Source organism: Geotrypetes seraphini, chromosome 13 (assembly GCF_902459505.1).
Source record: "Geotrypetes seraphini chromosome 13, aGeoSer1.1, whole genome shotgun sequence".
Lineage (NCBI taxonomy): Eukaryota > Metazoa > Chordata > Amphibia > Gymnophiona > Dermophiidae > Geotrypetes > Geotrypetes seraphini.
The window spans coordinates 62,713,370-62,735,577 of record NC_047096.1 but is presented as its reverse complement, the minus strand read 5'-3'; the positions used below and the strand labels follow the sequence as shown (position 1 = coordinate 62,735,577).

Genomic DNA, 22,208 nt, shown 5'->3' with positions numbered 1-22,208 from the left:
CCCCCCGACGTCCGATACATCCCTCCCCCCGAAGGACCGCCGACTCCCCAACAATATCGGGCCAGGAGGGAGCCCAAATCCTCCTGGCCACGGCGACCCCCTAACCCCACCCCGCACTACATTACGGGCAGGAGGGATCCCAGGCCCTCCTGCCCTCGACGCAAACCACCCTCCCCCCAACGACCGCCCCCCCCAAGAACCTCCGACTGCCCCCCCAGCCGACCCGCGACCCCCCTGGCGACCCCCACGACCCCCCCACCCCCCTTCCCCGTACCTTTGGTAGTTGGGCCAGAAGGGAGCCCAAACCCTCCTGGCCACGGCGACCCCCTAACCCCACCCCGCACTACATTACGGGCAGGAGGGATCCCAGGCCCTCCTGCCCTCGACGCAAACCCCCCCTCCCCCCCAACGAACGCCCCCCCCCCAAGAACCTCCGACCGCCCCCCAGCCGACCCGCGACCCCCCTGGCGACCCCCACGACCCCCCCCCCCCCCTTCCCCGTACCTTTGGTAGTTGGCCGGACAGACGGGAGCCAAACCCGCCTGTCCGGCAGGCAGCCAACGAAGGAATGAGGCCGGATTGGCCCATCCATCCTAAAGCTCCGCCTACTGGTGGGGCCTAAGGCGCGTGGGCCAATCAGAATAGGCCCTGGAGCCTTAGGTCCCACCTGGGGGCGCGGCCTGAGGCACATGGTCGGGTGGCATTGTGAGACTCAAAGGTGAAGGAGAGAAATATGTAGAAGCTGATAAAGAAAAGGCTGAATTGCTTAACAAATATTTGTGTTCTATGTTCAAGGCTGAAGTGCCGGGAGTGGGTCCACAGAAGACAACGTGAATATGGATGGAGGAGTGGTAGACCCTGATCGATTTTCAGAGGGTTGTGTTCGTGAGGAGCTAGCTAAAAAAAAAGTAGACAAAGTGATGGGGCCAGATGGTGTACATTAACTTTCATAAACTACAAAAGATCACAGAAAGAGGCAAAAATATCTGGAATAGTTAAGAGAGGCTGGTCGTGTAGTCAGGAAAGCAAAGATGCAAATAGAAGAAAAAAATAGCTGAAACGGTAAAATGGGGAGACAAGACATTTTTTTAGATATATTGGTGATAGGAAAAAGTGTAAAAGTGGCATTGTGAGACTCAAAGGTGAAGGAGAGAAATATGTAGAAGCTGATAAAGAAAAGGCTGAATTGCTTAACAAATATTTGTGTTCTATGTTCAAGGCTGAAGTGCCGGGAGTGGGTCCACAGAAGACAACGTGAATATGGATGGAGGAGTGGTAGACCCTGATCGATTTTCAGAGGGTTGTGTTCGTGAGGAGCTAGCTAAAAAAAAAGTAGACAAAGTGATGGGGCCAGATGGTGTACATCCGAGGTGCTAAAGGAACTTAGGGATAGGGGGATCGTGGGATACTGAGAGAGGTGCTGGGATGTAACACAGGTATAGAAAGCAAACCAAGTAATAAGTATAGAAATCCAACCAGGTCGTGCATGTGCAAGACCAGAGGGTTAGGACTTCGATGGGAAGATAAGACTCAATGGGAAACCAAGGTGGCAAGGGGGCCCCTTCTGGTGACTTAGACAGGCCGTGACCTGTTCGGGCCGCCGCGGGAGCGGACTGCTGGGCAAGATGGACCTGTGGTCTGACCCAGCGGAGGCACTGCTTATGTTCTTATGTTCTTATGTTAAGTTCTGGTGGCCCTGCTGATTGACATTTTCAATGAGTCTCTAGAGTTGGGAGTGGTACTGGAGGACTGGAGAAGAGCAGATGTGGTCCCTCTCCACAAAAGATAAAGTAATGAAGAAATAGGGAATTATAGGCCAGTAAGTTTGACTTCTGTGGTAAGCAAATTAATGGAAATGCTTTAAAAACAGAGAATGGTAAAGTTTCTGGAATCCTATGGATTACAGGACCGGAGGCAATATGGATTCACTAGAGGTAGGTTTTGTCAGACAAATCTGATCAATTTCTTTGACTGAGTGACCAGAGAATTGGATAGAGGGAGTGCGCTAGTTGTGGTATATTTAGATTTTAGCAAAGCCTTTGACAGTGTTCCACACAGACGTCTAATAAATAAATTGAATGCCTTCAGGATGGGTCCCAAAGTGACGGGATGGGTCAAGAAATGGTTGAGTGGAAGGTGACAGAGGGTAGTGATCAATGGAGATCACTCTGAGGAAATGGATGTTACCAGTAGTGTGCCTCAAGGTTCTGTTCTTGGGCCTATTCTTTTTAACATTTTTATAAATAATATTATAAACGGCTGTTGGGTAAGATTTGCCTCTTTGCGGATGATACCAAGTTTTCAAGTTTTATTAAAGTTTTGATTTGAACGCTATATCAAATTATTCCATGCGTTTAACAATGCGTAGACACGCCGGATGGTGTGACTTAACACGAAGAAAGACCTGGCGAAGCTTGAAGAATGGTCTGAAATTTGGCAGCTAAAATTTAATGCTAAGAAATGCAAGATCATGCATTTGGGCTGCAAAAACCTGAGGAGGTGAAAAACTTATGTGCACGACAGAAGAGTGGGACTTGGGTGTGATTGTATGTGAGGATGTTAAGGTGGCCAAATAGATTGAAAAGTTGACGGCGAAAGCTAGAAAGATGCTAGAGTGCATAGGGAGAGGTATGGCCAGTAGGAAAAAGGAGGTATTGATGCCCCTGTATAAGACTCTGGGAGACCTCATGGCATAAATGCACTTGAGTGGTAGATGCACAGAACAGTGTCCCGGTAGAGGTGGTGGAGACAGAGACTGTCTGATTTCAAGAAAGTCTGGGATAGGCACATGGGATCTCTTAGAGAGAGGAAGAGATAATGGTTACTGCAGATGGGCAGACTGGATGGGCCATTTAGCCTTAATCTGCCCTCATGTTTCTATGTTTCTATGACTGTTCATGCCAGGTTCCGTGAATGATATCACCCAGATGTGAAACTATATGCCTGCTGTCCTCAGAGAATACCTTTCTTACAGGTGAGAAACTTTCCTATATTTTTTGTATTTTTTTGGTATGTTAAAGTACTGGTTAAATATGTGAAGAATTAATGATTTTGTTGCCCATCAAGATTAATTATTAGCACATCTCATTTTTTGTAGATTTCATGTTTCAAATTGGGTGGATGTTCAGCTCCTATGCAGTGTTTAGGTCTGCCATGCTATGGAGTGTTTCTACAGGTAAATTTCCCTTATGTTGAGTACTGAGTACTAGGTAAGCCTTAATCTCAAATAAGTCTGCTTCAAGCACTCACTTTTAGCTGTTGCTTGCTAGAACTGAATGTGCTTTGTTTAGCTATGTTCTTGGATACTAGTTCCATTGAGTGACAGAGTAGTCTATTACTCCTTCTCAGCCAAACAAGGACCATCTTGACCTTTTGTATGGGAGTTGTTCTTTAGAAAGTCATTTTTTGCAGCTGCATCCAAGTCTCAGGCAGGTTTGCTGTCATTTTCTCTTAGCTTTTACTTTTATTATTAGTATTTATGGCTATTCTAATAATCTTTTTTCAAATTTGGAAAAATTGTGTGTGTGAAACCCCTAATGAAACCATTTGGAGCTGAGGTTAATAGTTTCTTTTCTTAAGCAGTGGTTCTCAAATCTGTCCTGGGGGATCCCCAGCCAGTCAAGTATTGAGGATATCCCTAGTGAATATGCATGAGACAGATTTGCATACCTATCACTTCATTATATGCAAATCTCTCTCATGCTTATTCATTAGGGATATCCTGAAAACACGACTGGCTGGGGGGGGGTCCACCAGGACAGATTTGAGAACCACTGTTCCAGAGGATTGATTACAGATCTGCAATCCTTAAAACATTCCTCATTTAGATCTAATCTAAATTGGTATATATAAACCAGTTTCTCACTACAAATAGGTTCAGAGTGGCTCACAATAAAAAATATTATTTGTCTACTTATTACAGGATAAAATTTATCACAAACATATAATCATTCTATATCTGGAGCATCACTGAGTTCCCTAGATCATACCCCGCCACTCCCTCATAATCTTACAGGTGGCTTGGAGCCGGAAGTAGGCTTACAGGCATTTTCATCAGACGTTCTGGACCCCCAACTGGCCTCAGGCATTGTAATTGCTGATTCTGTAGGCCATAGGTGATTAAATTTGCGGACGATACAAAGTTATTCAGAGAAGTGAAGACGCAGGGGGATTGCGAAGATCTGCAACGTGACATAATCAGACTCAAAGAATTGGCATCGACATGGCAGATGAGGTTCAACGTGGATAAGTGTAAAGTGATGCATGTCGGTAACAAAAATCTCATGCATGAATACAGGATGTCCGGGGCGGTTCTTGGAGAGACCTCCCAGGAAAGGGACTTGGGAGTTCTGATCGACAAGTCGATGAAGCCGTCCACACAATGTGCAACAGAGGTGAAAAGGACAAACAGAATGCTAGGAATGATAAAGAAGGGGATCACGAACAGATTGGAGAAGGTTATTATGCTGCTGTTCTGGGCCATGATGCGCCCTTACCTGGAGTACTGCGTACAGCACTGGTCACCGTACATGAAGAAGGACACAGTATTACTCGAAAGGCTCCAGAAAAGAGCGACTAAGATGGTTAAGGGGTTGGAGGAGCTGCCGTACAGCGAAAGATTATAGAAACTGGGCCTCTTTTCCTTCGAACATAGGAGATTGAGAGGGGACATGATCAAAACATTCAAGGTACTGAAGGGGATAGACTTAGTAGATAAGGACAGGTTGTTCACCCTATCCAAAGTAGGGAGAACGAGAGGGCACTCTCTAAAGTTGAAAGAGGATAGATTCCGTACAAACGTGAGGAAGTTCTTTTTCATCCAGAGAATGGTAGAAAACTGAAACGCTCTTCTGGAGTCTGTCATAGGGGAAAATACCATCCAGGGATTCAAGACAGGTTCCTGCTGAACAAGGACGTATGCTGGTAGGACTAGTCTCAGTTAGGGCGCTGGTCTTTGGCCAAAAGGCCACCACGTGAGTGGACTGCTGGGCATGATGGACCACTGGTCTGACCCAGCAGCGGCAATTCTTATGTTCTCATCTTTGGTGTTTTAATACGAGAATGGAGGTAATGCTGAAAAATGTAACAAGTCAGATGCAGAATTTTTCCAAGGAAGTAGTAGATAAATTAGGGAATGTGGATTCAAATATTGGGCATTTGGATAAACAGTTACCCACCCGGCCCTCGCTAGGGTAGCCATAGTGCCGTGGCGGATGACTATGCTGAGACAAGCGTGCCACTCAAAATGGAGAATGGCCCTTCAGGGTGAGAATGCCAAAAGGATTCCAAAAGAAAAGGTTCTTTGAAACTCAAACAATAAAGAAAACTCTCTAAACAGTTCTGACTTTTAAAAAAAAAGTTCAGGTTTATTATATCACATTTCACAGCAGGTGAAAGCTCAAACTCTCAGGTAAGTACATGTAGTTTAAACCGGCTTCATTATCAAGCCTAGAGGATTCTGTCATCAGAGGCATAAACATTGAAACACAAGACAAGGAGCCTAAAATAGTGAAGTGTCTCCCAGGATCCTCGGCTCAGTATTTACAAAAGAGGACACATCTAACATGCCAGAACCTGAAAAATTTTTAAAGGAGATCAAGCAGAAAAATTAACAGCCATAGAGGTAAGCCTTGAAGATGTATATAAGCAGATAGATAGATTAAAAACTGACAAATCTCCGGCCCAGACGGAATCCACCCTAGGGTATTGAAAGAACTAAAGGAGGAAATAGTGGAACTACTACAGCAGGTTTGGAATCTATCCCTGAAAACAGGCGAGATCCCAGAGGATTGGAAAATAGCTAATGTTATGCCTATCTTTAAAAAAGGATCGAGAGGTGATCCGGAGAACTACAGACCGGTATGTTTGACTTCGGTTCCGGGGAAGATGGCGGAAGCGCTGATAAAACACAGCATCTATGAGATCTAGAAAGGAATAAACTGAAGAAAACAAGCCAACATGGATTCTGTAAGGGAAGATCGTGCCTAACGAACTTATTGCACTTCTTCAAAGGAATTAACAAACAAATGGACAAAGGGGACCCCATAGACATCGTATACTTAGACTTCCAGAAAGCCTTTGACAAGGTACCCCATGAACGCCTACTACGGAAACTGAAGAACCATGGGGTGGAAGGAGACGTACATAGATAGATCAAAAATTGGTTGGTGGGTAGGAAGCAAAGGGTAGGAGTGAAGGGCCACTACTCTGACTGGAGGAGGGTCATGAGTGGTGTTCCGCAGGGGTCGGTACTAGGACCGCTGCTGTTCAATGTATTTATAAACGATCTAGAAACAGGGACGAAGTGCGAAGTAATAAAATTCGCAGACGACAACAAACTGTTTAGTGGAGTTGGGACAAAAGAGGACTGTGAAGACGTACAAAGGGACCTAAACAAACTAGAAGAGTGGGCGACGAGATGGCAGATGAAGTTTAATGTAGAGAAATGTAAAGTCCTGCATGTAGGAAACAGAAACCCGAAGTACAGCTATGGGAAGGCTGGTAATGGGTGAAAGTACCCTAGAAAAGGACTTGGGGTAATGGTGGATAAGACAAAGAAGCAGTTGGCACAGTGTGCAGCGGCCTCTAAGAAGGCGAATAGAATGCTAGGTATTATCAAGAAAGGTATTACAACCAGAACGAAAGAAGTTATCCTGCCGTTGTATCGGGCGCTGGTGCGCCCGCATCTGGAGTACTGCGTCCAATATTGGTTGCCGTACCTTAAGAAGGATATGGCGTTACTCGAGAGGGTTCAGAAAAGAGCGATGCGATTGATAAAAGGTATGGAAAACCTTTCATATGCTGAAAGATTAGAGAAACTGGGGCTCTTTTCCCTGGAAAAGCAGAGGCTTAGAGGGGACATGATAGAGACTTACAAAATCATGAAGGGCATAGAGAAAGTGGAGAGGGACAGATTCTTCGAACTTTCGAAAACTACAAGAACAAGAGGGCATTCGGAAAAATTAAGAGGGGACAGATTCAGAACCAATGCTAGGAAGTTCTTCTTCACCCAAAGGGTGGTGGACACGTGGAATGCGCTTCCAGAGGGTGTGATAAGACAGAGAATGGTATTGGGGTTCAAGAGGGGATTGGATGATTTCCTGAAGGAAAAGGGGATAGAAGGGTATAGATAGAGGATTACTATACAGGTCCTGGACCTGATGGGCCTCCGTGTGAGCGGATTGATGGGCAAGATGGTCCCCTGGTCTGACCCAACAGGGTCTGAACTATGTACTAGGAGTACCCAACAAATACTGTCTATAATTAAGGAAGAAACCAAGAAGTCTAAAGCTGATGTTTTTATCCATCTGGGAACAAATAGCCTGGCCAACAACTCTACACTTGCAGCCCAGAAAGCCTTTTGGGAGCTTGGTGAGGGCTTGAAACCTTTTATATAGACTGTGGCTTTTTCCGAAGTACTGCCTGCAAATGGAAAGGGAGAGCAAAGAATTAAAAACACAGAGGACTTCAATAGGTGGCTCAAAGCCTGGTGTCATCAAGAAGGCTTTAGGTACATAGGAGGATGGGGAAATACATGGAAGGACAAGAAGCTATATTGTAATGATAGGATACATATTACTACAGCAGGAAAAAGAATCCTTGCAGAGAAATTTAGACAATATGTTTCTAGGCATTTAAACTAGAAGGTGGGGGTAAGTATGGATCAGCACCAGTGGCCGGTTCATCTCTTGGATGCCAGTCTTCTTAGCTGGGGAGCCCAGTGTCTCAGTCATTCAACTCAGGGCAGGCCTTCTGGTCGATCAATGTTCTGGAGACCAGAGGCATTCAGTTGGCACTTGAGGCCTTCCAGTCCTTCCTGGAGGGCAAAGCTGTTCGGGTAATCTCCGACAATGCCAAGGCGGTGTCCTATGTCAATTGACAGGGGGGGAACCAAGAGTCATCTGGTAGTGCAGGAGACAGTTCTTCTCATGGTATGAGTGGAGGCTCATCTTCTGGACATCTGCTACAGTTCAGTTTCTTCTCAGTCTCCACCTTCTGGCAGAGGAGCTTAAACCCATGTCTGTGCCAGTCTGAAGGAACTAAAAGAAAGAGAGGTAACAGGTAAGCCTTAATTTCTCCATTTAAAACAAACCAAAGAAAATATTTCTTCAATCAACGTGTAATTTGTTATCAGAGAATGTGGTGAAAGCAGTTGGCTTAGCATGGTTGGTTGATTTATTCATTTATAAAAACTTATAGCCTGCCTAAAACCTAAGCTGGTTCCAAAAAATGTATACATAAATCACTAACACAAGATAAAATGCATAACATAAAATGCTAAACAATAATATCAAAACATACAGTACAATAACTGTTCATCTTGCATCTACTGCATCCTGTTAATCACTGCTCTTCACCCACTTACACAAAAAGCTTCTACAAATAAGGATAAGAATAGCCTTAATGGGTCAGACCAATGGTCCATCAAGCCCTGTAGCCCATTCTCATGGTGGCCAATCCAGGTCCATAGTCCTGGCCAAAATCCAAGGAGTAGCAACAGTCCATACTACTGATCCAGGGCAAGCAGTGGCTTCCCCCATGTCTTTCTCTTAAAGACTTTTCCTCCAGGAAATTGTCCAAACCTTTCTTAAAACCAGCTACGCTATCCACTGTTACCACAACCTCTGGCAATGTGTTCCAGAGCTTAACTATTCTCTGAGTGAAAAAATATTTCCTCCTATTGGTTTTAAAAGTATTTCCCTGTAGCTTCATTGAGTGTCCCCCTAGTCTTTGTAATTTTTGACAGAGTGAAAAATCGATCCACTTGTACCCGTTCTACTCCACTCAGGATTTTGTAGATTTCAATCATATCTCTCCCCAGCCGTCTCTTTTCCAACCTGAAGAGCCCTAACCTTTTTAGTCTTTCCTCATATGAGAGGCGTTCCATCCCCTTTATCATCTTGGTTGCTCTTCTTTGAACATTTTCTAGTGCCGCTATATCTTTCTTGAGATAAGGAGACCAGAATTGAATGCAGTACTCCAGATGAGGTCGCACCATGGAGCGATACAGGGGCATTATAACATTCTTAGTCTTAACCATCCCATTTTAAAATAATTCCTAGCATCCTGTTTGCTTTTTTGGCCGCCGCCACACATTGGGCGGAAAGTTTCATCGTATTGTCTACAATGACACCCAGATCTTTTTTGGGGGCGCTAACCCCCAAGGTGGACCCTAGCATCTGGTAACTGTGATTTGGGTTATTCTTCCTAATGTACATCATGTTGCATTTGTCACATTAAGGCCCTGTTTTACTAATATGCGCTAACTGATTAGCACGCGCTAATTGATTTAGCGTGCGCTAAACGCTTACGCGTGCATGTTAGTTTATAGACACGTTAGCATTTAGCGTGCGGTAATTCGATTAGCGCACACTAATCAGTTAGCACACCTTAGTAAAACAGGGGGTAAATATCATTTGCCACTTGGATGCTCAGTCTTCAAATTTCCTAAGGTCTGCCTGCAATTTTTCACAATCTGCATGAGTTTTAACAACTTTGAACAGTTTAATGTCATCTGCAAATTTAATCACCTCACTTGTGGTTCCCATTTCCAAATCATTTATAAATAATTTAAATAGCACCAGTCCCAGTACAGATCCCTGCGGCACTCCACTGTTTACTCTCCTCCATTGAGAAAAATGACCATTTAACCCTACCCTCTGTTTTCTGTCCAATAACCAATTCCTAATCCACAACTGAACTTTGCCACCTATCCCATGACTCTTTTAATTTTCTTAGGAGCTTCTCATGAGGACAGCTTTCTGAAAATCTAGGTACACTACATCAACTGGCTCACTTTTATCCACATGTTTATTCACACCTTCAAAGAAGTCAAGCAAATTGGTGAGGCAAGATCTTCCTCGGCTGAACCCAAGCTGATTAACATAGAAACATAGAAGATGATGGCAGATAAGGGCCATAGCCCATCAGGTCTGCCCACTCTACTGACCCACCCCCAAGTCTACTATCCTGTCTCATTAAATCATATTTGTCTATGTGTTCCACAATTTTATTTTTTAAATTGCTGTACATTATCAATCATTGTGATGGGGTGTATGTCCCATCAAGTGAGAGAGTGCCGCCCCGAGAGAAGGCTACATCAGAGTCGACCTCTCCCCAGAGTACCCCAGGGTTAAACAGGGAATAGCTAGGTTCTAGTCATAGTGGAAGACTAGGTGGGTGGTGTTAGGAACCAGCTACCCCTATTACTCCAGAGGATTCTGTTGCTCAATAGTAAAGATTTGAATAACTAATTTGCATCCTAATTTGCATAATAATCAAGTGGCAGAGAAAAGTGGTGATTTGTAAAGAAAAGAGACTCCTAGAACTGTAAACTGGACTCCTGATAGGGAGAGGAGCTCTGGCTTGGACTCCTCAATCCTTGGGGGAACATTTCGAGAGGTCAAGAGGTGCCTCACCCTGAACTGACAAGGGGGGTTCATTAATGGACTCCCAGCAGAAAGGAGCATAGAGAGAGTTCCTTGAAACAGAAGCTCCTGGTGACCCTTGAGGGGAGCAATGCAGGCATAGTGCCTAAACCTCGGTAAGACCAAAACCCTCTCTGAGCATAAGAGCTCCAGTGACTGGACACTCAGCCTATTCCCCAATAGGCGGTGAGCGAACACTTGGCCTATGCCTCGGTGGGTGGACACTCAGCCTAGCCCTTCGGGTAGGCAGTGCCAGGATCGTGACAATCGTACTCAGCTGTGCAATTAGATTGTTCCACAGTTTTACCCCTGCCACACCCATACCTGAAGCTGGCATAGAGTTTGGTATCCCTTGCCAGTTTCGCTTTTGGGTGAGAGGAAAGGGAACAACAACCACTGGAAGATTAAGATGTTGTGTCTTAATCCCTCCATTGGACAGCTGCTCATTCAGAGCACTTGTCTGTAACCTGGACGTGCCAAGTACCAGTTCTAAATAACATCTATCTTTTTAGACATGTGCATCCCTTCCCCTTGTGTAATCAGATTTAGACGTCCATATTTTGACCCCTCCCTAGTCTCGCCCAGATCATGTCCCCATGCCATATTGCAGTGTTAGATGTCCATATATAGGCTTTATTTAATAGGGATTTGAATGTTCTTGCAACATAGATATCTAAATGCTAGTTTTCAGATGTCCAAAACAAGAATAGGGCTAAAATGACCACTTTTGTGTTTAAATATTTTGTAGTTATCATTTAAACATGATGCAACTTCAGCAGTGAAGTATAGATGTTTAAGTTTCAAATAATTTGGGAATTTGTTAAGGGATTTGCTGTTTAATGTTTATATAGGGCCTCTTCTATCAAACTGTGCTATCAGTTTTTAGTGCAGAAAGCCTCGTTGAATGGCCCGCACTGCTCCTGACGCTCATAGGAACTCTATGAGTATCGGGAGCACCGCGGGCCATTCAGCACGGCTCACCGCGCTACAAACTGCTAGCACAGTTTGATAGAAGAGGCCCATAATCTCTGATAGGGCTGAATTTTCTTTATATCTGTTCCTTATATTGTAAAATCTATAATCACAGTCAAGGTTGTTGAATATACATGTTGGATTTTTTTGTACAGTACATTTTTTGTTGAAAATAAAAATGTTTACAGGAGAAAAGTATTGAAGTAGACAACACAGTACAAGACAGTGACACAATATACAGTCTTCCATGGTGATGTGCCTTCCATGCTTATGTTTCAGACCCTGACCGCAGGATGGGATGAGCTGGAATGTCACCGTGTTTATAATTTTCTTTGTGAACTAACTAGCTTACCACGCAAGGTACAGGCTGTTGTCAGTGGAAAACCAGGTAAGTGTCTCACAATTCTGCTCTTTCACTCATCAGGGCTGGAGATGCTGAAGTGAAGTGAGATATACCGTATTTTTTGCTCTATAAGATGCACCTGACCATAAGACACACCCACCTGTAGAGGAGGAAAACCCTCCCCAAAAAATTCTGAACCAAATGGTGTGCCCTGTACCCTGTCCCCCCTCTGGTGGTCTAGTGGTAGGCCGGGATAGGGTACAAGGCACTTCTAGTGGTGGGCACGTCTAATGGTAGGCACGTGTAGTGGCAGCCAGTCCCAAGCCAACCCCAAGCCAGCTAGCCAGCCCCAACGTAGCCAGCCAGCCCCAAGCCAGCCAGCCCCAAGGCATCCAGCCAGCCAACCCCAAGCTAGTCAGCCAGCCAGTCCCCCCGGTACCTTTTTTTTTCCATCCCGGTTCCCAGCGCGCTTTCCGCACTCCTGCTCTCTTCCGGCAGCGACAACAATGCATGAGGCAGGGGCGCCCTTTTTGCGGGACTCATGAGAACTGACGGCAACCATTCGAAGTGCAACGCAGGACCAGATAGGCACACAAAAAGCGCGCACCTGCCTAATGCACCGCTGTGCCGCTGCCGGAAGAGAGCAGGAGAACCAAGGCAGGAGCGCTGAAAACATGCTGGGAGCCGGGATGGAAAAAAAAGGTACAGGGGTTTGGTTGTTTTTGTGGGTTTTTTAAAATATTTGGTCCTTAAAACGCACCCTTATTTCCACCCCCTTTTTGGGGGTGGAAAAAGTACATCTTATGGAGCGAAAAATACGGTAAGTCATTATTCTTTGGGATTAAACAAAATCTATATTGGGTAAACTAGATAATATGATGGAAAATTTTGCAAATGAAATGGCCTTCATACCTGATGCATTTGATATTGGCTGATGCAGTTGATATTGGCTGTACATTTACAGGTAAATTTCCCTTATGTTGAGTATTGGGTACTAGGTAAGCCCTAATCCCAAATAGTTCTGCTTCAAGCACTCACTTTTAGCTGTTGCTTGCTAGAGCTGAATGTGCTTTGTTTAGCCATGTCCTTGGATACTAGTTCCATTGAGTGGCAGAGTAGTCTATTGCTCCTCCTCAGCCAAACAAGGACCATCTTGAGCTTTTTGTATGGGAGTTTTTCTTTAGAAAGTCATTTTCTGCAGCTGCATCCAAATCTCAGGCAGGCTTGCTGTTCATTTTCTCTTAGCTTTTACTTTTACTTTTATTGTTAGTATTTATGGCTATCTATAGCAAATTATTCACCATAAGCATGTACTCTCAATAATAAATATTTCTCATAATGGAGGTAGCTTAGTGGTTTAGAACTGCTGCTTCATCACTATGAGATTAGTAGTACAAGCCCCAGTTGATATTAGCTGTTCTTTTACATCTTTACACATAAAAATCCTCTAGGCTTTCTTGAATTCATTACCATGTTTGTCTTCATCACCTGTAGCAAATTATTCACCACCAGCATGTACTTAATAAATATTTCTCATAAAGGAGGAGTGGCCTAGTGGTTTAGAACTGCTGCTTCATCACCTTGAGGTTGTGGGTTTGAGCCCTGTGCCACTTCTTGAGACCCTGGGAAAGTCTCTCCACCCTCTGTTGCCCCAGGTGCCAAAGATAGATTGTGAGCCTTCCTATCAGAAGTGTTTTTCTTCCAAACCTGCTGTTCCTACTAGACCACAGCAGAAGAAACAGAAACAACAGCGTCCTCAAAAACCCAGGCTGCAGCTCCACAGAAGCCTACTCAGTCTTTTTGACGTACTTCTTGAGAACATAGCTGCTGTTCCTTTATCCCAGCCTTTCCCTCAACCCACCGGAGGACGACTTCAATTTTATTATCCTCGCTGGGAACTGATTACCACAGACCTCTGGGTACTAACAGTTATTCAAGAGGGATAATCTCTTCACTTTATCGACATTCCTCCTGATCATCCTCCAAGAGGGTCTTCTTTTCACCCTCAGCATATGTCCCTTTTTCAGGAGATAGAATCCCTTCTCATTCTCAATGCTATCGAGAAGGTTCCTCCAGGACAGAGGAACCGGGTTTTTTTACTCCCGGTATTTTCTCGTTCCGAAGAAGACGGGAGGTCAGGGGTCTCAATAAGTTTCTAGTGAAGGAAAAGTTTCAGATGTTATCACTGGCAACTTTATATCCCCTCTTAGATCGCAACAACTGGCTATGATCTCTGGATCTGAAAGAAGCCTACACTCACATTCCAGTGCATCCGGCCTCCAGGAGATTCTTTCATTTCCAGGTGGCTCATCACCATTATCAATACAAAGTACTACCATTTGGCCGTGCATCCTCTTCCAGAGTATCCACTAAGTGCCTGGTGGTAGTGGCAGCAGCACTTTGGTCTCAGGGCCTTCAAATCTTTCCTTACCTGGATGACTGGCTGATCAAGGACCCTACCTTGCAAGGGGTGATAGTACATAAGAACATAAGAACAGCCATCTCCGGATCAGACCTTCGGTCCATCAAGTCCGGCGATCCGCACACGCGGAGGCCCCGCCAGGTATACACCTGGTTTATTTTATAGCCACCATATCTTTATATGCCTTTCTCAAGGAGATATGCATCTAGTTTGCTTTTGAAGCCTGGGACTGTCGATTCTGCAATAATCTCCCCTGGGAGAGTATTCCAGATGTCCACCACTCTCTGTGTGAAGCAGAACTTCCTGACATTAGTCCTGAACTTGTCCCCCCTTAGCTTCATTTCATGTCCTCTTGTCAGTGTCAAATTGGACAATGTAAATAATCTTCTCTGCTCTATTTTGTCGATTCCTTTCAGTATTTTGAAAGTCTCGATCATATCCCCCCGCAGTCTCCTTTTCTCAAGGGAGAACAATCCCAGTGTTTTAAGTCGATCCTCATATACCAGTTTCTCCATACCCTTCACTAGTTTAGTTGCTCGTCTCTGCACCCTCTCCAGCAGTTTTATATCCTTCTTTAGGTAGGGAGACCAATGTTGGACGCAGTATTCCAAGTGAGGTCTGACCATTGCCCTATAAAGCGGCATTATTACTTTCTCCGATCTACTCGAGATTCCTTTCTTTATCATGCCCAACATTCTATTTGCCTTCTTTGCCGCTGCCGCGCATTGTGCCGACGGCTTCAGGGTCCTATCTATCAGTACACCCAGGTCTCTTTCTTGTTCACTTTTTCCCAGAGTTGCTCCTGTCATTTTGTACTCGTATTCCTTATTCTTACTGCCTAAATGCATTACCTTGCATTTTTCCACGTTGAACCTCATTTGCCATTTCTCCGCCCATTTTTCTAACCGACACAAATCGCTCTGGAGTTCCTCACTATCCTCCTGCGATCTGATTGCCCGGCAGAGTTTTGTGTCGTCTGCAAACTTGATGATCTCACTGGATGTTCCGTTTTCCAAGTCATTGATATAAATATTAAAAAGGATCGGCCCAAGTACCGAGCCCTGGGGTACACCACTAGTCACTTTCTCCCAGTCAGAGAACTTCCCATTTATGCCCACTCTCTGCTTTCGGTTTTCCAGCCATTTGCCTATCCATCTTTGTATATCTCCCTCTATGCCATGGCTTTGTAGTTTCCTGAGAAGTCTTTCGTGTGGAACTTTGTCGAACGCTTTCTGGAAATCTAAGTATATTATGTCCACCGGCTTTCCACTATCAATTTGCTCGTTCACGGTCTCAAAGAATTGGAGTAAATTCGTCAAACATGATTTCCCTTTCCTGAATCCATGTTGACTGGGTTTCATCAAGTCGTGTGTGTCCAAGTGCTGAACTATGCTATCCTTGATCAGTGATTCAATCATCTTGCCGGGGACAGACGTAAGACTCACAGGTCTATAGTTGCCCGGTTCTCCTCTCGATCCTTTTTTGAAAATTGGTGTGACGTTTGCTTTCTTCCAGTCGTCTGGTATCTGTCCAGTTCTGATTGACAGGTTTGCAAGTTTTTGCAATAACTCTCCGATTTCAACCTTCAATTCCTTCAAGACTCTCGGGTGAATTTCATCCGGTCCAGGGGATTTGTCACTTTTAAGTTTGTCGATCTGGTAGTATATCTGATCCAAGTTCACTTCAACTGTGGTGAGGCTGTCCTCTATTTCTCCTGTAAACAGTTTCTCCGCTTCAGGTATTGTTGAGGTGTCCTCCTTCGTAAAGACGGAGGCAAAGAAGGAATTTAGTTTGTCTGCGATTTGTTTATCTTCCTTGATGTACCCTTTTATTCCCTTGTCGTCCAGGGGTCCCACTGCCTCTTTTGCAGGTTTTTTCCCCTTCACGTATCTAAAAAAGGGCTTGAAGTTTTTGGCCTCCCGGGCTATTTTTTCCTCATAGTCCTGTTTTGCATCCCTCACCGCTTTGTGACATTTCCTCTGCTCATCTTTATGTTTGTTCCAGGCTTCGGTTGTCTTCGTGCATTTCCATATTTTGAAAGAGTCCTTCTTTTCTTTTATGGCTTCCTTCACCTGTATGGTAAGCCATGCCGGTTCTCCTTTGCCTTTAGTTCTCCGATCTTTAGAAATCCTCGGAATGTAGAGATCTTGTGCTTCTGCAATAGTATTTTTCAATAGGCACCATGCCTGATCTACTGTTTCAAGTTTGTCCACCATCTTCTCGAGTCGTTTTGTTACCATGGCTCTCATGCAATCGTATTTACCCTTTTTAAAGTTTAAGGTGGTGGTTAAGGTTTTGGCATGTTTCCTTTTCCCGATGTCCAGTTTAAAGTTGATTACATTGTGATCACTCGTTCCCAATGGAGCCCTGACTTCTACTTCTGTTATCGGTCCCTTGAGACCATTTAAGACTAAGTCCAAGATGGCGTCGCCTCTTGTCGGCTCTTTTACCATTTGCTCCAGGAAGCAATCCCCTAGCACCTCCAGGAACTTGGCCTCCTTGCCGCAATTGGAGGCTCCTAGTTTCCAGTCTATTCCTGGGAGATTGAAGTCTCCCAATATAACTACATTGCCTGTCTTGCATACTTGTTTGATTTCCTCCATCATTTCTGAGTCAGTGTCTACCGCCTGTCCTGGGGGACGATAGTAAAGGCCAATTTTTGTATCTGCGCCATTTTGACCAGGAATTTTGATCCAGAGGGACTCCAGCTTCTCTTTCCTGTCTGTTGTAATCATTCCAACAGAATCTATTTCTTCCTTAACATATAGGGCAATACCTCCACCTTTCTGCCCTTCTCGATCCCTTCTATATAGTTTGTATCCCTGTAGTACTGTGTCCCATTTGTTTTCTTCATTCCACCATGTTTCTGTTATGCCAATGATATCCATGTTCTCATGTCTTGCTATCATCTCTAGTTCTCCCATTTTGTTTCCTATACTTCTAGCATTTGTATATATGCATCTAAGTTCCCTTCGTGCTACCTTTTTGGACCTTCTACTCTTGGCTGTCCTTACAGTTTTATTTACGGTATCCTTTACTGCTCCTGTGTTATCTGCTCCTGTGTTATGTTTGCTGTGTGGTCTTCCCCTCCTGTGTCTGAGTTGTCCCTTCCTGCTTGTTCTCCTTTGTTGGCTGTGAGGTCGACCTCTCTTATGTATGAGTAGTAGTCCTTTGTTCCTACGTCGGGGCATCCTGTTGTCCATACCATCGACCGGTGGTCGACTGTCGGCTTTCCCCTGTCCTTCAGTTTAAAGCCTTCTCTATTGCTTTCTTCATGTTGCCTGCCAAAACTCTTGCTCCTTCCTTGTTGAGGTGTAGTCCATCCCTTCTGTAGTACTTGCTTTTTCCCCAGAACGCCGTCCAGTTTCGCACGAAGTCGAAGCCTTCATCTTCGCACCATCGTCTCATCCAGGCGTTGATTGCTTGCAATTCCCCTTGTCTCTTTCCATCTGCTCTTGGTACAGGGAGGATTTCAGAGAAGGCCACCTTCACCTCCCTGATCTTCAGTTTTCTTCCGAGTGAGCGGAACTGACCCTTCATCTCTTCCCTGTCATACTTCCGCCCGCTCACATCATTTGTTCCCACGTGGATAAGCACAGCGGTGTCCACTCCCCCTGCGCCATCTATGATCCTGGAGATCCTGTTGGTCACATCCTTTACTCTTGCTCCAGGCAGACAGGTGACGACTCTGTCCTCTCTTCCTCCTGCGGTGTGGCTGTCCACGTGTCGTATAATGGAGTCTCCTACGATGATCCCCATCTTCTTTATTCGGGAGTTCCTTGGGGTGCGACCTGCATGCCAGTTCTCTTCCTTCAACAATTGGTTTTGAAAATAATTTTCCAAAATCCCAAATTCAGTCATCTCAAACTCTACATTTCATAGGAGCTCTGCTCAACACCATCTCATGACATTTCTACCGCAGCAAAGACAAGACAATTTGATTCAGCATTTGCACTCAGACTACCAGTTTTTCTCTCTCTGCTTACACAGAGTCAGGAGTCTCTGCTTCATCCCAACCTGCAGTCTCTACACCTGATAGCTTGGTACCTCAAAACTTAACTGCCACTCTACAGTTTTCTCAATCTGTACATGACATTTTAGAGGCTTCTAGGAAGCCTACCATTAGACAATGCTACAATCAGAAATGGACTAGATTTTATGCTTGGTGCACCATTCATCACAATGAACCTCAATCTACCTCCTTGTCTTCAGTTTTGGATTATCTGTTCCATTTGTCTCAATCAGGCCTCAAATTCACATCAATTCAAGTCTATCTCAGTGCCATTTCTGCTTTCCATCAGCCTATAGAAGGGAAACCCCTCTCTGCTCATCCTGTGGTTTCCAATTTATGAAAGGACTTTTCAATGTCAAACTACCTCTCAAACTGCCTCCAGTGGTTTGGGATCTCAATGTTGTTCTTGCTCAATTGATGAAGCCTCCTTTCGAACCAATGGATTCAGCTCATCTTAAATATCTCACCTCAGCAGAGATGGAACGAGGCTACTTACAAGCAACATCAAGAGAGAAGTTGAGAAGTTTTTAAACTTGGAAGAAGGGGAAAGCCGACTGTCGACCGAGAGAAAGAGTCGATGGTTCGGGAACCGGTATACCTGGAGGATACTGTGCAGAAAGATGGAGGGGAAGACTCACCAGATCGCAGACAAGACGGACCAAAAGGGACACAAGAGGGAAGGACATGCAAGAAGGGAACAGGCTGCAAACATGAACGCAAGAAGCCTTAGAAATAAGATGGGTGAATTAGAAGCTGTGGCACAAAAGGATAACATTGACATCGGCACCATGGAGACATGGTGGACTGATGAAAATGTCTGGGACACAGTGCTAACGGGATACAAACTATACCACAGAGACAGAGTGACTCAAAAAGGAGGAGGCACTGCCATATACGTCAAAGAGGGAATTGAATCTACTAGAGAGAACATGCCACAACAGACGGATAAGTTAGAGTCTCTTTGAGTCAAAATTCCGGAAACAAGGATAGGCATCTACTACCGACCCCCAGGGCAGTCCAAAGAAATTGATGGAGAAATGACGGATGAGATTAAACGCAACTGCAAGGGCGGCAACGCAGTTATCATGGGCGACTTCAACTATCCGGGGATAGAATGGAACCTAGGCACCTCCAGATGTGCTAGAGAGACCAAGCTCCTGGAAACTGTAGGTGATTGCTTCCTGGAACAACTTGTCAAGGAAAATACAAGAGGAAACGCAATTCTGGACCTAATTCTAAATGGACTGTGAGGACCGGCACAAGATATAGAAGTAGAAAGGACGCTGGGAAACAGCGATCACAATATGATCCGCTTCGATCTGGACGCAGGGGAGAAACATCAGTCCAAAACGACAGCCACGGCACTGAACTTCCAAAAAGGGAATTATGAAGGGATGAGATGCATGGTAGGGAAGAAGATTAAGAAGAGGATAAGCACTATAAAAACACTAGAGCAAGCTTGGTCCCTTTTTAAGGACACAGTCACCGAGGCGCAAAATCTATATATACCACGTATCAACAAGGGATCAAAGAGGAAAAAGAAAAAACAACTGGCGTGGCTCACGGTAGAGGTAAAGGAAGCGATCAGAAACAAAAAAAACTCGTTTAAGGAGTGGAAAAGATCAAAAACAGATGAAAACTGGAATAAGCACAAACATCATCAACGCAGGTGCCATAAGGTGGTAAAACAGACCAAAACAGACTACGGGAAAAAAATAGCCAAGGAGGCGAAAAACTTTAAGTTGTTTTTTCGATACATTAAAGGGAAATGACCCGCGAAGGAAGCGGTGAAACTGTTGGATGACCAAGGAATAAAGGGAGCGCTAAAGGAGGACAAAACAATCGCCGACAGACTGAACACTTTTTTGAGTCTGTATTTACCAAAGAGGATATACACAGCATACCGGAACCCATCAGGATAGATGCTGGAAGTGAAAACGGATATGGCGATACTCAAGAGGATGCACAAAAAGGAGAAAGAAAATCCAACGTAGTCTGCAGTAAACAACAGCAACCAGAAAACAACAAACAGACTGCAGACAATGTACAAGATGCAGGTGTTGTTTATTAGTAAATGCAGTAACATATACAACCTTATAGCCAACCAAGGGACCCGACACGGTCCGTGTTTCGGATGACACGCCTTCCTCAGGGGTCCATGGTGGTTAAGGTATAAAGCAAACTGCATAAAAGATAACCTTTTTTACCATTGTGTAAGACTTGCTTGACCCCATTTGATCGTGATTGGCGTGTGTTTGTTATCTTTTACGCAGTTTGCTTTATACCTTAACCACCATGGACCCCTGAGGAAGGCGTGTCATCCGAAACACGGACCGTGTCGGGTCCCTTGGTTGGCTATAAGGTTGTATATGTTACTGCATTTACTAATAAACAACGCCTGCATCTTGTACATTGTCTGCAGTCTGTTTGTTGTTTTCTGGATACTCAAGAGGATACAGAAAAGAGCGACGAGATTGATAAAAGGTATGGAAAATCTTTCATATGCTGAAAGATTGGAGAGACTGGGACTCTTTTCCCTGGAGAAGCGGAGGCTTAGAGGGGACATGATAGAGACTTACAAGATTATGAAGGGCATAGAAAAAGTGGAGAAGGACAGATTCTTCATACTTTCGACAACTACAAGAACGAGAGGGCATTCGGAAAATTAAGAGGGGCCAGATTCAGAACCAATGCTAGAAAGTTCTTCTTCACCCAAAGGGTGGTAGACACCTGGAATGCGCTTCCGGAGGGTGCGATAGGTCAGAGTACGGTATTGGGGGGATATAGTTAGAGGAATATAGATAGAGGATTACTATACAGGTCCTAAACCTGATGGGCCGCCACGTGAGCGGACTGCTGGGCGTGATGGACCTCTGGTCTGACCCAGCAGAGGCATTGCTTATGTGCTTATGCTAAAGGTCAATCTAGAAGAGGTATGCAGGCAGATTCATAGGCTTAAGAGCAATAAATCCCCGGGACTAGATGGCATGCATCTGAGGGTCATCAAGGAACTGAAAGGGACCATAGCTGAACTGCTTCAACTAATAGCCAATCTGTTGATCAAATCGAGAAAGATTCCGGAAGACTGGAAGATGGCGAATGTTACGCCGATCTTCAAAAAAGGTGTGAGGGGAGATCCAGGAAACTACAGACCGGTGAGTCTGACCTTAATACCGGGAAAGATGATAGAGGTGCTGAAAAAGGATCGCATCATTGATCACCTTGACGGACACGGTCTGATGAGGACCAGCCAGCATGGTTTCAGCAAAGGCAGATCTTGTCTGACAAACTTGCTGCACTTCTTCGAGGGAGTAAATAAGCAGATAAACAAAGGCAACCCAATCGATATTGTATATCTGGACTTTCAGAAGGCGTTCGACAAGCTTCCAAATGAACAACTACTTCGGAAAATTGCGAGCCTTGGAATTGAGGGTGAAATACTCGCGTGGATTAAAAGTTGGCTGGAGCATAGGAAACAGAGAATGGGGTAAATGGACAATATTCAGATTGGAAGAGCGTCACCAGTGGGGTGCTGCAGGGTTCGGTGCTTGGACCCGTGCTCTTCAACATCTTTATAAATGATCTGAACATAGGTACGACAAGCGAGGTGATTAAATTTGCGGACGATACAAAGTTATTCAGAGTAGTGAAGACGCAGGGGGATTGCAAAAATCTGCAACATGACATAATCAGGCTCGAGGAATGGGCATCAACATGGCAGATGAGGTTCAACTTGGATAAGTGTAAAGTGATGCATGTTGATAACAAAAATCTCATGCACGAATACAGGATGTCTGGGACGGTACTTGGAGAGACCTCTCAGGAAAGTGGTTGCAGAGATGAAGCGGGAAACTACAGACCGGTAAGCCTCACTTCGGTTATTGGAAAAGTAATGGAAGCGTTGCTTAAAGAAAGGATAATGAAAGTCCTAGAACCTAATGGATTACAGGGTCCAAGGCAACATGGCTTTACTAAAGGTAAATCAAGCCAAACGAATCTGATTGAATTTTTTGATTGGGTGACCAGAGAATT

General features: G+C 44.7%; 1 protein-coding gene across 7 annotated transcripts in view; it reads left to right on the top strand.

Annotated features, from left to right (window-relative positions):
* FBXO47 (F-box protein 47) overlaps positions 1-22,208 on the top strand; it is a 137,234-nt gene that overhangs the window by 33,985 nt on the left and 81,041 nt on the right. For 6 of the 7 annotated variants that reach the window (XM_033918341.1, XM_033918335.1, XM_033918337.1 and 3 more), the window contains exons 5-6: positions 3,098-3,175; positions 11,679-11,787. In XM_033918341.1, the coding sequence (XP_033774232.1) occupies positions 3,098-3,175; positions 11,679-11,787 (187 nt within the window). The remainder of the gene's footprint in view (positions 1-3,097; positions 3,176-11,678; positions 11,788-22,208) is intronic. The other variant, XM_033918340.1, reaches the window with a different exon arrangement.